Consider the following 12,091-nt stretch of genomic DNA (forward strand, 5'->3'; position numbering starts at 1 on the left):
CTTAAAATTATTAATTCTAATCAGTGATTAGAAATACATGTAAAGAATTTTATGTACAGTAGAGGAACAAAGTTACATGATTTTAAATAATGAAAACCCAGACTATCACCTATTCTAGAATTGGTTCTACTCAAAGAGTGACCTCTTACTAGCATGGACTGCACTGTTCCTGTTAAATGTCTATTGCATAATTGAATTCTTTTTTGTAGATATTGTATTAAAACCCAAGTGTCTGTATAGTTAATATATAGCTGCTTATGTGTAAATGCTATTTTAAACACTAAAAAGCTTTTAATTTTATGTGATAACTGCAGTGTATGTCTTCAGTTCTTTGCACTACTGCATTATCTTTTATTCAAGAATGATAAAACATTGGTTGAATCTTCTTCTCTTTTTTTTTTTTTTTTTTTTTTCCTACCACACTGAAGATTTGTCCTCTCTACAGGAGAAGATTGTTCAGGAGCTAACGATAGGCAGCTGGGAGTTCTGTGATTTAATGATATTTCAGAAGTGCTTCCAGTTCAGAGTATGAGAGGAGCCCTGTAAATGTTCACCCCTAATCTGGGTCGCAGATGGTGGAAATGCAGAGGCCTGACTCTTCCGTGCAGGTTAAACAGCATCCGAGTGGAAACACCAGCCCCTGCCCTTCAGCAGAAGTGCTGTAGCTTTCAGCTAATGGCTGATGTAAAGGTGCAGAAGTTGTGCTCTCCCCTTAAATTGCCCTGCCTCTTAATCACTGAGCTTCGTCCTCTCACAGCTTGGCAGGAGTAGGTATACAGGAAAGGCTGAAGAAAGGCTGTGGAAGTAAAAGGCAGCTGGAGGATACCTCCTGTTCCAGAGACAGGAGCTGGAACAAGTTTTCCTGCCTGCAGTCCCAGGAGGTGAATCTGCTGGTAGAACCCCTCAGCGTGTTCAGCTGGTTCATGTGAATATTTGTTCTGGACCCTGCACACAAACTCCAGCGCAGACAAGCTAGGATCCTTAGGACTCCGCTTGCAGACGCACTGGTAAGCCTTACACCACGGCGTATTTGTCGCGCAGCGGAAGGACACCCAGCCTCCCTGCAAGGCCTGAGTGGTTCATGTGTAAGGAACAACCACAGCTTGGTGAAGCAAATTCCCTCTTCTAGCTGGTAGAGATCAAGCAGCAAAGGGAGAGACAAAGGAATAGTTGTTACGGAGGCACCCATTATAAAATGAACAGTTCTGCAGCACGTTTATGTAGGAGCCCGTGAGGAAGTCTGGCAGAGTTTCCCGTATTCTCCCTTCCAAACCATATTTGTTTACACAGGATGCAAAATGGTCTAGCCAGCATTTTCCCAGTTAGGTGAACATTAAGTTATCAGACTTTGGGACACACACTTGCAGCCTTTCACTGCAGGGCCTGATGAACTCCAGCTGACCCAGTATTAATTGTCTGCAGGTGACTGGAACTGGTTTAACACTTCAATCAGCTAGTTTACCCTTCCTCCTGCCCCTCTCCCCCGACTCTGCCCTTTCTCCCTGAAGGGAAAGAAAAACCAGTCTGTCATGGCTCTAGCTCTGCTGCCAGAAAAAGAAGCAATAGAGGTAAATTTTATTTTTCCTTCTCTATTTCTGGAACAATGATCAAAAGTTCCTGAATGCTGCTGTGCTATGAAGTCCCAGCACTGAAGTGAGGAGTACTACTGGGATTCTCAGGTGCAACAGTATGCTCATGAAGACTTGCTGCAGTCTCCAGGAACAAGGACTTCCAGTTTTCAGGTAGGATTTTTGCTATTTTTAATCACACTGAGCAGTACTTTTGTCAAATGTTTCTCAACATTTTTCTTCAAGTACGCCAGGAGAATTCTTTTTGCAGGTAGCCACAGAAATCTAGGACAGCTAGCTTTACAGTGCACTGAAAAGCTGTTCTTTTTTTTAACAATGAAAATATTCTCTGGTTTAGATTAAGTAGCTATTTCTTTATTTAAGCTGAATTGATGAGTTAAAGTTTTTCCAGTGGTGTTGGAAGTTAAGCCCAATGTGGGGAATAACAGAGCAGTGTAGTTGCTTGTCAGAGAGAGTGGGGAAAAGATTTTAGTGATGTGGCTTGATATTTACTTGCTGCTGTTTGGTAGTAACATGAAATAGTAGAGAAGTTTTTCCATTTTCACCTTTCATAGTTTGCTGCTTTACCCTGACACAATTTTTTGCAAAAAGAGTGTAAAATAAAGATTGTTTAAAGGATAAAAAACTTTGTGTGAAGAGCATTTGCTGAAGTATGTTTTCACTGTGAGAAAGTACTTGTTCTTGGCTAGTGGTTTAGTTTCAGTAAGATGAAATCCGTGTTTTTACCAATCGTGTTGCAGTCCCGTTGTACTTGAACCAGGTTTATGAACGGATGAGGTGATGGCATTGGTTAGAAGCGTTGGATCAAGTCATAGCCTTTGCTTTTGAACTGAAGGGGAGATGCTATCATCATTCCTTCACAGTACAGCATGATAAAATATAAATCTCTACTATATTGCATCTGAACTACTAAGAAAGTAACAGTAGAGTGGTAGCTGCCACTTTTCTTGATGTGAAGAGGCGCTAAGTGGCTGATATTTAATAATGATTATTGGCTTACAGCTGGTAGTGCAGCATACCTCATCAGCCACCTCATATTACACGAACGCACACGGCAGCCGTTGTGGTATGTACGTGGACGTTGAGACCCTGTTGATTATCTCTGTGATACTGCGTAGTTCAAGGTTCTGTCTGTCTTTCCTTGCTTGGTCTCCGCCATAGGTGTCTGTTCTGGGCTGGCTGGTTTCTCTCCGGCCTTTTGGAAGTACAGAGGCACTGTAATAAATGGTAGAGATGTGTAATGTGTATCCACATTTATTACAGAGAATATAACGTGGAACATGATATTATAACAAGGACCACAAGAGCCAGACAGCCTTATTAACTCTGAAAATATTTAAGACAAAAAAAAAAAAATTGTGCTGGTAGGCAGGGATAACAATTCTGCAGCAGAGCAGACCCCCTCCATCAGCTTGTATCACCTGTGTATGCAGCTGCAGCAGGTCAGCTCTGTAAGTCCTAGCAAACACTTTGAAAGACCTGGAGAATCCAAATGAGTAAAGCAGAGCAACAGCAGCTTCTGTGCAGCAGTGCTGTGAGGCTGCCGAGCACTTTGTGATCCATAAATGGTGAAACATAGCAGTATTATCTCCCCACCACCGGTGGTCTCAATGTAGCTGGCAGAAGACACGCTGGCAGTCGCAGCAACTTAGCCTCTTTGGTCCTGGATTGTTGTCCTTTGATTAGATGGACTCGAGGAGAAATAAAATACAGCAGGTACACTGGGACAGAGGAGGGAACGGGCCTGGCCGCTCAGGTTGCTTGGGGTCTGCAGTTCTAAGCTGCTTTTTTCGAAGACTTCAAGCTTTGTGGTGACCTCTGGAGCTGCAGTCAGCTCTGTCACGCGCTGTGTGCTGCAGTGTTGGTTTTACAACGCCTTGAAGTTGGCAGGGTGGACCTGCAGCATAGGGGAATTTCCACACCTGCAAGAACAGACGGGAACAACCCTTGCAGTTGAACTGGTCCTACTGGCCTATAAAAAATGTTTCAGTACAAATATAGTCTCCGAAGAGGATGGGGGTAAGGCCTTCAGCATTTTTTCCATGTTCAGAAAGCTGTTACGTGCTGTGCATGGAGCAGCAGGCCTAAAAAGCTCCAGGTGTGTGATGCTGGCAGATCCATTTGCCCTTATCTCTTGTCCTTACGTTGCTTACGTTGTCTGTAGCCTTGGCACTCTTGTGTTCCTGAGGAGCAAGCGAAGAGGCAGTGATGCATGAATGGTGCTCGTTTGAGCCTCTGCTCTCATAAATTTCATTTTCTGGCACGCTCGCGCTTCTGCACCTCCTGTCATGTCCTAATTCTGCATCATCTAGTAACTCATCTGTGCAGAAAGTCCGGTCTAGAGCGTGTCTGTGGCTAACGGGCGGTGAGGGGAGCCTGTCTGATCCAAGCAGGTAGACTGACAATGAGAGGTGATTGCTGCACGCACAAAAATAGGCTTGTGAAATTCTCCGTACACAGTACTCCCTCGTGGCAAAGAGCTTGCATTGAATCTACGCGCTTTAGAGGATCGTAATTTGTTCGGTAACTTGTGTAAACCTTCATATTCATAATATAAGCTGGATATTAACTGGTCATGGTTAGCAGGAATGTTTTGTGAGGGGGCTAGTCTGTTTTTCTTGTACGAGTGTTTTTGCCATGCCTTCTGAAATGATCACTGTTACCTGTGCTTGGAAATCAGATGATCAGTGGGGCAAACCGCAGGCCTTTCCGAACAGGAGAGCTCTCCTGCTGTTTGGCGAGCGGGGGCCGAATACTCCTCAAAGTGCTTGATTTATTTTTGTCCCCTTTGCAGAATGTCCCACCGGGTAAGAAATGTTTCTCTCTGGTGATCTTTGCATGGTTTTTTTTGAGATGGGAGGAACTTTCTGGTATGGCTTTGGATGGTGTGATGTGCACACTGTTCATTTCCCTGCGTCTTGTCCTCATTTGCACGTTCTTTGCAAACCCATGTTAATGAAACACAAATGAGTGAGTTGACATTTGAATGGGTAATAGACTCATTAGAGCATGCATACAGCTGCCTTTACGTAGCAGAATTGTTTCTACAGATTTTGTGGCAAAGCAGTCAAGAAAATTAAAAAATAATTTTTTCCATAGAAAGCTTTACTTAACGGGAATTTAAACATTGGCTTGGGAAAGTTCAGCGTTTTGTTTCATGGCAATGATATCAAAACTGTATTTCGTATTATAAAAGAAGTGTGAAACTGTGAGAAATATTTCCGTGATGATATCTAAACTTTTACAGTATAGTGTATCTGACAAAAATCTCAGTTTTACTGAGATTCTGGCTTGAATAACTACAGTTATTCTGACAGTTTCGTTCTGTGAAATCTCTGGAGAAATACAGTTCTTGCTGGTGTTCTGTTTCAACACCTAATGATGTATAAGGACCGGTTCTCAGTTAATACGCTGCAGCCGAGCACTGGTGATACCACGAACTAGAAGAGCAATGGTTGTCATCAGAAGCTTTGCTTAGTGTTTAATTTTTTTTTTTATTTCGGAGTCTATTAGCTACAGAGACCATCAATACTACTCTGCTAGGGGCATTTTGCTTTAGATTAGAGCCCCATGCTTTAGCAGCTGAAAAATTCTACTCCTAGTGTTCAGCCTACTGGGTAAGACTGTGTGGGTGGGACCATAGCTCGTAGAGTCGTCATAAACAGAATTATCTCATTAAAATACAGCCAGCCTCACTGAGGAGCAGGTGACAATGGACCTGGTTTATTGAGAGTCCTCTGGCTCCTCTTTGACGGAACTCTGGAAATAATCCACTGTGTTCAGGTCAGGCTTAAGCAGGATGATGTAGCATTTGGGGATATAGTAGGTCCCCAGGATACCCAGACTGGTTGTCAGAATGTTACCGATCTGAGTAACAGACCTGAGGACTGTCTTCAGCGTGGTAAAAATAGTAACGAAGAAGATGCAGATGATGAAGTAGAGTAGGACGGCAAACGTGATCCCCCTGGCAACGTTGTACTTCTTACCAGAAGTCTCTACCATGAAGGTGCACAGGAGGCAGACGAAGGCCAAGCAGCCGTTGTAGCCATGCATCAGGGCAAAGGCAAACCAGGACTCCGTGCTGCACACCAGCAGAACTTCGGTGGGCAGCGACTTGTAATCAGACATCAGATAGTCGGGGCCCAAGTGAAGGTAGCAGAAACAGAGCAAGCACTCGGTGAGCAGGCACAAGGCAACGAGGAGCCAGGCCCTCCTCTGGGTCACCCAGGGCAAGAAGGTGGGGGCGCAGTGAGGGAACTCGGTCACGAGGGTGATCTCAAGGGACTTGATGAAGAAGGTGGAGAAACAACCATTGAGGCAGAGGGCATAGACTATCTGCTGGATCATGCAAAGGTTGTTACTGGGCTTCCCTATGCAGAGACAGCAGCTGAGACACAGCAGCGTGAGTGTGAACAGGGCAAAGAGGTTCAGCTTGCCTCCAGAAGCCTGCACAAGAGGAGTCTCAAGGTTCTTAAAGAAGAGCACTGCTGTCAGACAAATCAGGGATATGGTGATGGACACCAGCGTCAGCAAGGCAATGGTGAGCGGCTCGTTCCAAAAGAGGTACCTCTCGCTGCGGTCGTAACAGCGCGTGCTCCGGACGGGGGACCACTGATGCTGTAGGCACGGAGTGCAGGTGGAGCTGTCTGCAAAGCAGCAGTGAGAAAACGATGTCACCTTGCAGCAGAGTGCTGCTATCCTGCTGCAAGCAGTCCCTGAGGACAGGTCACAGTCATGAATCAGGCAGCTGGTTTGGGCGTTGCTTTGCCTACTTTCCCCCCCTTCCTAAGTGTATGGAGTCTCCAAAGCTTGTTCAATCTCTTTTGTACCTCTACTTCTCCCCCCACCCCACAAAAGGATCCACCTGTTGCTTGGCTCTGTTTCCCTTCCCCAGGAAGGACCACCAGCTTCCAAAAGATCCCAGAATTTCATCGTATGCCTCTCCCCTAACTCTGGAAGGTCACCTGTTGAAGATCTGCAGAGCGAGACTGAGCAGTGCACAGCAGAACAAAAGGGAGGCAAATGTTCTGCCCTGGCAGCGCTTCGTGGAGGAAGAGCTCACAGCCGGCCTTCACCAGCTCTGTGAACCTGTGTGACCTCCACAGACATTATACAGGCAGTTAAAGACATTGCATTTCTCAGGCCTCACCTTTCGCGCTCCAGAAGGTATTTTCTGGACAGTCTGTACAGTCATAGCAGCAGAGGTGGAATCCTTTTACTTGTCTGAATTGGCCTGGTTTACAGTGTCTGAAGCACTCCGATGTAGGCTTCTAGACAACGGGAAGAATGAACGTCAGCCAGATGCTTTGAGGAGGAGCACTGTACCGCCAAACAGATCAGAAGAAATTAGCTGGGCTGTGCTGGGATGCAACCTGTGTCTGAGTCTTGAACGGTGCTGAGAATACCTTTGTCTAGTTCTGCACGATGGAGAGGAGTACATGTTTGCAGGGGAGCGAGAACTGGTGGCATGCAGGCTGAGAGCTCCATGTGAACGCTCCTGATGAAGCAACAAAAAAGTTGGCTTCATTTTGTGATTCTTTATGCTTTTGCCCGCCATCTCTTACCTTTTGATCTGCAGTGTGAAATTGAATCTGGGATTTATTGATGTACAAGGTCCCTTCATAGCTGCCTACAGGCAGATAGGTCAGGGTGCTGTTTTTCCAGGACCAGAACATAAGATCATAGCCGGCGTTTGTGCCGTGGGATTGATCAAACTGGAAACTTTCGCCGTTCACCTCGAACGGGAGGGTGTTCATGAAGTGCAGCAGCTGAGGAGAAAATTAAGATTGACAGTAAATAGTGGTACATGTCTGTGTTTGGAGGACAGTAATAGAGTAAGCTAATTTCTGGCTGCAATCAGTTGTCCCTTACGTGACTAAGATCGCGGCTGTTGGCCTTCCGGCTGCGTTATCGACTGTGCCAAGCCCAGTTAGCGGGAGCCAGAACACAGCCCTAGAGAGGGGACTGCAGAGGAGCTGCAGCGTGCTGCTGTAGGCGCTGAGCGGCTGAGGGAATCGCCAGGGCTGTCTCGCTGCCAGGGCAGGGGCGGGAGCACGCTGCAGCGTTACTCCCCGTCCCTGGCTGGCTGCGGGCAGCTCTGCTGCGTGGACTGGATGAAAAACTGCTGTTTTTCCCCCTGACCTTAACTCACTTGCCAAGGTTTGATGGATGCTTTGGGACATGCTCGGTGGGTGCACCCCAGCGCTCTGTGCAGCGCGTGAGCCACGCTGTAGACCCCGATGTACACCGGTTGTATTTGTGAGAGGCTCAGCGTGGAGGAAATGTCGTGCAGCGAGATGTGGTCGCACTCTTTGCAGTGCGTGTCCAGCATGCCAGAGTACATGAGGCGGTTGATTTCTCTAGACTCCTGGCAAAATTTATCTTGCTGAACAGAGGTAAAGAGGTCGGCCACGTATTTCTGGAAGCCAGGGACTGTTCCTGCTTTTATAATAAAGCCTAAGATTGTCCCAACACTCTGAATATTTGGGATGGAGGCAGATGTATTGAAATACATCCAGGTGTCAGTGCCAATCCAGACTTTCTTGCTCAGTCCCATCCTGATGCTGTGTTCCAGCAGGGTATTGGCTGGCTTAGCAGAGGCAAAAAGAACAATGACGTTGACTTTGGTCTTGTTAATTTCTTTAATGATGTCTTCCACTTGGTTTTGGGTTTTGGGGTCTGCAAGGTCTGTAGGAATTAGCCCGTCGAACGCAATGCAGATGCTGTGATTTTCAGCTATGCTTAAGAAGAGCTCCTGGGCTCCTCGGCCGTATTCATCATCGCTTCCAATGGTGGCAATCCAGTTCCATCCGAACTTGTGCAGCAGCAGGACCACAGCTTCCACCAAGTTCTTATCACTGGGAATAGTACGGTAGAAGGATGGGTACAACTCTGTGTTGCTGAGCTTCTCGCTGCTGGCTCCATAGCTGATCTGCAAGTTAGAGGATAAGAGGGAAAGTGAGGCAGAGTAAAGTTGAGGGCAGTGTTCACAGTCCAGATCACTCTCCACCTTCTTTGCTTATTCCCAGTGCACTAGATTTTAAAAAATGCTGGGTCAGGACAGTGGGAGGCAAGAACTCGTCTAAAGGGATAGGTCTGTCATGGCTGCATTTACCAAGAGAACCATAAACTGGCCCCTGTCGCTTGCCTCCGGTGCTGCTGTCCCACATAGCAGTCTCCTTCCGCTGCCAGTTGTGTCCATCATCGCAGCACCAGCCCTCGGTGTTAATGACAGTAATAATTAGCTACTTTCTGCAAAGAGTGACGCACCCAAGATTCGGTAGTATCTTAGCTCAGGGCTGAATTCACCTGACTGTGCTCTGTTGTGGTGAGTGAGTACTTAGTCACAGATGTATTCTCACAGGATCCTCCCAGTTTATACTGGGAGCTCTGTTATTCCCATTTTACATGGATCCCAGAGCAGTCTGAGTGATCCCTCTCCTCTCCGGGAAGTTAGACGCTGGTGCGTGTTCGGGGAGGGAAGTTTAATGACCACTCAGAAAATCTGTGCCAAAGAAAAGACTGGAGTCTGAGCTTTAACAGTCCTGGCTCAAAGTCTTATAGATGGTGTTCTTGATCCCAACCCTTCTCCCACCAAAAAGGGGAATTCTTGCCTCTCCAGAGAATTTCTTTACCTGTGGGATCAAGAAGAAGCTGAATAGTTTGGCTGTTAGCACGCAGAGATCTGACTTATGTGGCCCGATCACAGCAATCACGTGAGGCTGGTATTCGGTGTAGTTGCACAGGACCCCGATGCCCGTCATGCCGTTTCGGGTCAGAAATAGCAGACTGGGCTGTAAGGCCACCACCGGCTCAAAGCAGGTGTTGTGTATGTCATAGCCCAGCTTTACTCCCGGGAGCAGGGAAGTGGAATTGTTGATCTGATCAATAGTAAACTTCATCCCAAGAGCCCATAGGAGCCCAGCTACATATAACCTGCAGAAAGAGGAGACAGGGAATTGCATGATGGTGTTACAAGGGTGAGCAGGTTATTCCACATTCTTTGACGTTTTAGCATCCTGCCTGTTGCCAAGCCAGATACACCGGAGCACCCCTGTACCCCTAGCCTTTGTATATTTTGTACTGTGAGTAGGAGGGCTCTGAGCCCTTTCAAATTTAATTAACCTTGTCTGTCAGCGAATACATCCTCTGGGCTCCACAGAAGAAACACAGAGTTATAGAGAGACCAGTATGTTTAGCTGTGAGGGTCAAAACTCAGGCAATTTCCTGCTCTTAGCAGTGTGTACTTCAGCCAAGGAGCCGGTGGTTCCCAAAGTGCTGTGTGTGCCCATTCAGGTGAGATGTCCTTCTTCCTGGGGTTTTCCTCCACTGTAGAGCTCAGTGCCCTGGGCGTATTCCCTGCCTCACTGCCTGCAAAGATGGAAACGTTTTGGACCATGCTTTTCTGTGCTTTGTTGCTGCCAGGGAAGCAGGTAGGACACTAGGATTTCTTTTCGTTCTCCTCACAAAGCGCTCTAAGTAGCTCGTAGCGTGATGGTATGAACCACCTTGGTGTAACTGAGTAGGAAATACTGATGTTAACTGTTTACAGGCTGGCAAGCCTGCAAGCCAGGTGATTTGGTTTCCTTCTTTGCCTTGTGCACAGTACTGAGTGTCCCTGTAGCTCATAAAAGGCAGTAGTGCCATCTCAACGTGTCACCTGGCAGCCAAAGCAACATTTACACTTTGTGTAAGTGTTAGATTCAGAACACGAAGGAAGCCAGCGCCGCTGAAAGCTTTAATCAAAATGGGGTTGGTTGCATCTGAAGTTTGCGTAGTAGCGTCAAGAAAACGCAAAAACATTTTCCATTTCAGGGTCAGAAAACGATGGCACCGTACAACAAAGCTTCTGCGCCTTAGAGCTGGCCTTTGTTTCCATCTCGCCTTTAAAGTTTGGCTGCGAGACCTTCGGTTGCTACCAGGACTACTTCCTTTTCTCTCTCTCCCCAGCCCAAGTGACCAAACCTAACCCGTACTAACGAAGCTAACGTTCCTCTTACCTTTCACACGCAACGAAGGTGGGCTCCGCTCGTGCCGTCAGGTTTACGGTGTCCCTTCCGAAAGGGAACAAGCCTCCGATGATAAAATCACCGGGCCTTCTGAACTGAGCCGAGAGGCACGTGGGTTTGAGGGCTGCTGCATAACCAAAGCTCAAGCACAGCAGCAGGTCAGGGACCATTTTTTGGCTGGTTTGGGGAAAATGATTCAAAGAAATCTCCAAATTAATACAGGAGAGGGAACAAGGGCAGGGGATCCGGCGTGAACAGTTCTAGGAAGTCTCTTTAAATAGAATTCGGAGATGAAAATACCGGGGAAGAATTTGTTTAGCCAAATGCATTAAATGTGTAACTGTGCTTCGTGGGCAGTAGGCAAATACGCAGCCGTACCCCGTGAGTGGCTGGTTGGAAAACACTGGCCTGATCCTGCTTTCCTGTACTCGGTGAGCAGCCTTTGCTCACTGCTCACACAGCAGTAATTTTTTATTATTAATTTTTTTTTTTTTTCAAATTCAAGGTCAGCTCATCGTGGAGATAACCAAATCTTCCTCAGTGCATTGCAAGAACTTCACTGGAGCAGGCCAGTCGAGATTGCAAGGTTGCTGAGCGATTACTCAGCTATGCTGCTGTTTGTAGGAAGTTGTTACTGCCTGACCTAAAGTTTTCTCACGCTGAGCTAAGATGTTAACTTCAGTTTAAAAGTTTGGGTTTACGTATGAGTTCCACGGCACAGTAATTTAGGTCACGTCATGGTTTGTGGTTTTTCTGTCAGGTTTGCATTTTAGAAAACAGGATAGTTCAATTTACTGCATTTTATTTGCTGATTATATATTTATACTGTATCGTAAAACCTGCTTATACTGCCAAAGTGATATACCACTTTTGCTACAAGGCCAGAATATTTTTCCACGTCTGCAGAGAGGCAGGTACGCTGTAGAAAGCCGAGTGAGCAAGTGCTTCAGGCAAGCACCAGTTGTGGATTTCTATAGCTACGTTACGTAGGGATCTTTATACTGCCGCCCTTTAAAGGCTACTTTCCCCTTAATGGACTATATTAGTGTTAGCTTTAACTCCATAGCTTCTTTTTTGAAGTTCTAAATACAAATTCAGCTGCACAGAGGAAAAAAACAACTGCTGATTGAATGGTGAAGTCACGCACAGGCAATTATTTACTCCATCCATCCTTCCACGTGAAGTCAAGGATGCTTTCTGTGGCACAGGAGCCTGTTTATGTGATGGACTTCTGTGCAAAATATTCAAACTCCCCCTAGAGAATCTGAATGTTGGTGCAGCTTTCATGTACACCACTCACTGTAGGTGAAGGTTTTACTCTTCTGAATTTGGCCGCATTGGTGGAAGCTGCCAGACTCTGAACCTGCCCAAAGCCAAGTGCAGGACCGTAGTTTTACTCAGCGGTAACTCACTGAGGCTGTTTACAAAGGTTCCCGTTGTTTGGAGAGAGAGCAGGACACCAGGAAATGAAAATTATCATTAGACATGACCTTA

The 12,091-nt window shown here is 46.4% G+C and overlaps 1 protein-coding gene and 1 long non-coding RNA gene across 2 annotated transcripts; one reads left to right on the forward strand and one right to left on the reverse strand.

Moving 5' to 3' along the window:
- The first annotated feature begins 704 nt into the window (after positions 1 to 704).
- On the forward strand, positions 705 to 10,603 carry LOC147598159 (uncharacterized). Its single transcript, XR_015260828.1, has 3 exons — positions 705 to 1,007; positions 1,615 to 1,742; positions 10,404 to 10,603. It is a non-coding gene; the product is annotated as an uncharacterized LOC147598159 (long non-coding RNA).
- Positions 5,252 to 11,966, reverse strand: TAS1R3 (taste 1 receptor member 3). The gene is made up of 6 exons (XM_010116455.2): positions 10,589 to 11,966; positions 9,224 to 9,524; positions 7,741 to 8,520; positions 7,154 to 7,357; positions 6,739 to 6,859; positions 5,252 to 6,235 (listed from the first exon to the last, which is right to left on the reverse strand). The coding sequence occupies exons 1-6, from the start codon at positions 10,765 to 10,767 to the stop codon at positions 5,313 to 5,315; spliced, it is 2,508 nt and encodes an 835-aa protein (XP_010114757.1). The 5' UTR covers positions 10,768 to 11,966; the 3' UTR covers positions 5,252 to 5,312.
- Between the last annotated feature and the right edge of the window lie 125 nt (positions 11,967 to 12,091).

The sequence above is a fragment of the Chlamydotis macqueenii genome, chromosome 21 (assembly GCF_036417535.1).
Source record: "Chlamydotis macqueenii isolate bChlMac1 chromosome 21, bChlMac1.mat, whole genome shotgun sequence".
NCBI classification, from domain to species: Eukaryota; Metazoa; Chordata; class Aves; order Otidiformes; family Otididae; genus Chlamydotis; species Chlamydotis macqueenii.

Bases quoted from the DNA above. Each gene is read 5' to 3' on its own strand.
- TAS1R3 (XM_010116455.2), bottom strand. From the start codon at position 10,767: ATGGTCCCTGACCTGCTGCTGTGCTTGAGCTTTGGTTATGCAGCAGCC. The intron at 7,358-7,740 runs GTGAGTTAAGGT...TTTTCTCCTCAG, and splicing joins CATCCATCAAACCTTGGCAA to CTGCTGCACTTCATGAACAC. The intron at 6,860-7,153 runs GTAAGAGATGGC...CCCGTTGTCTAG, and splicing joins TTCACACTGCAGATCAAAAG to AAGCCTACATCGGAGTGCTT.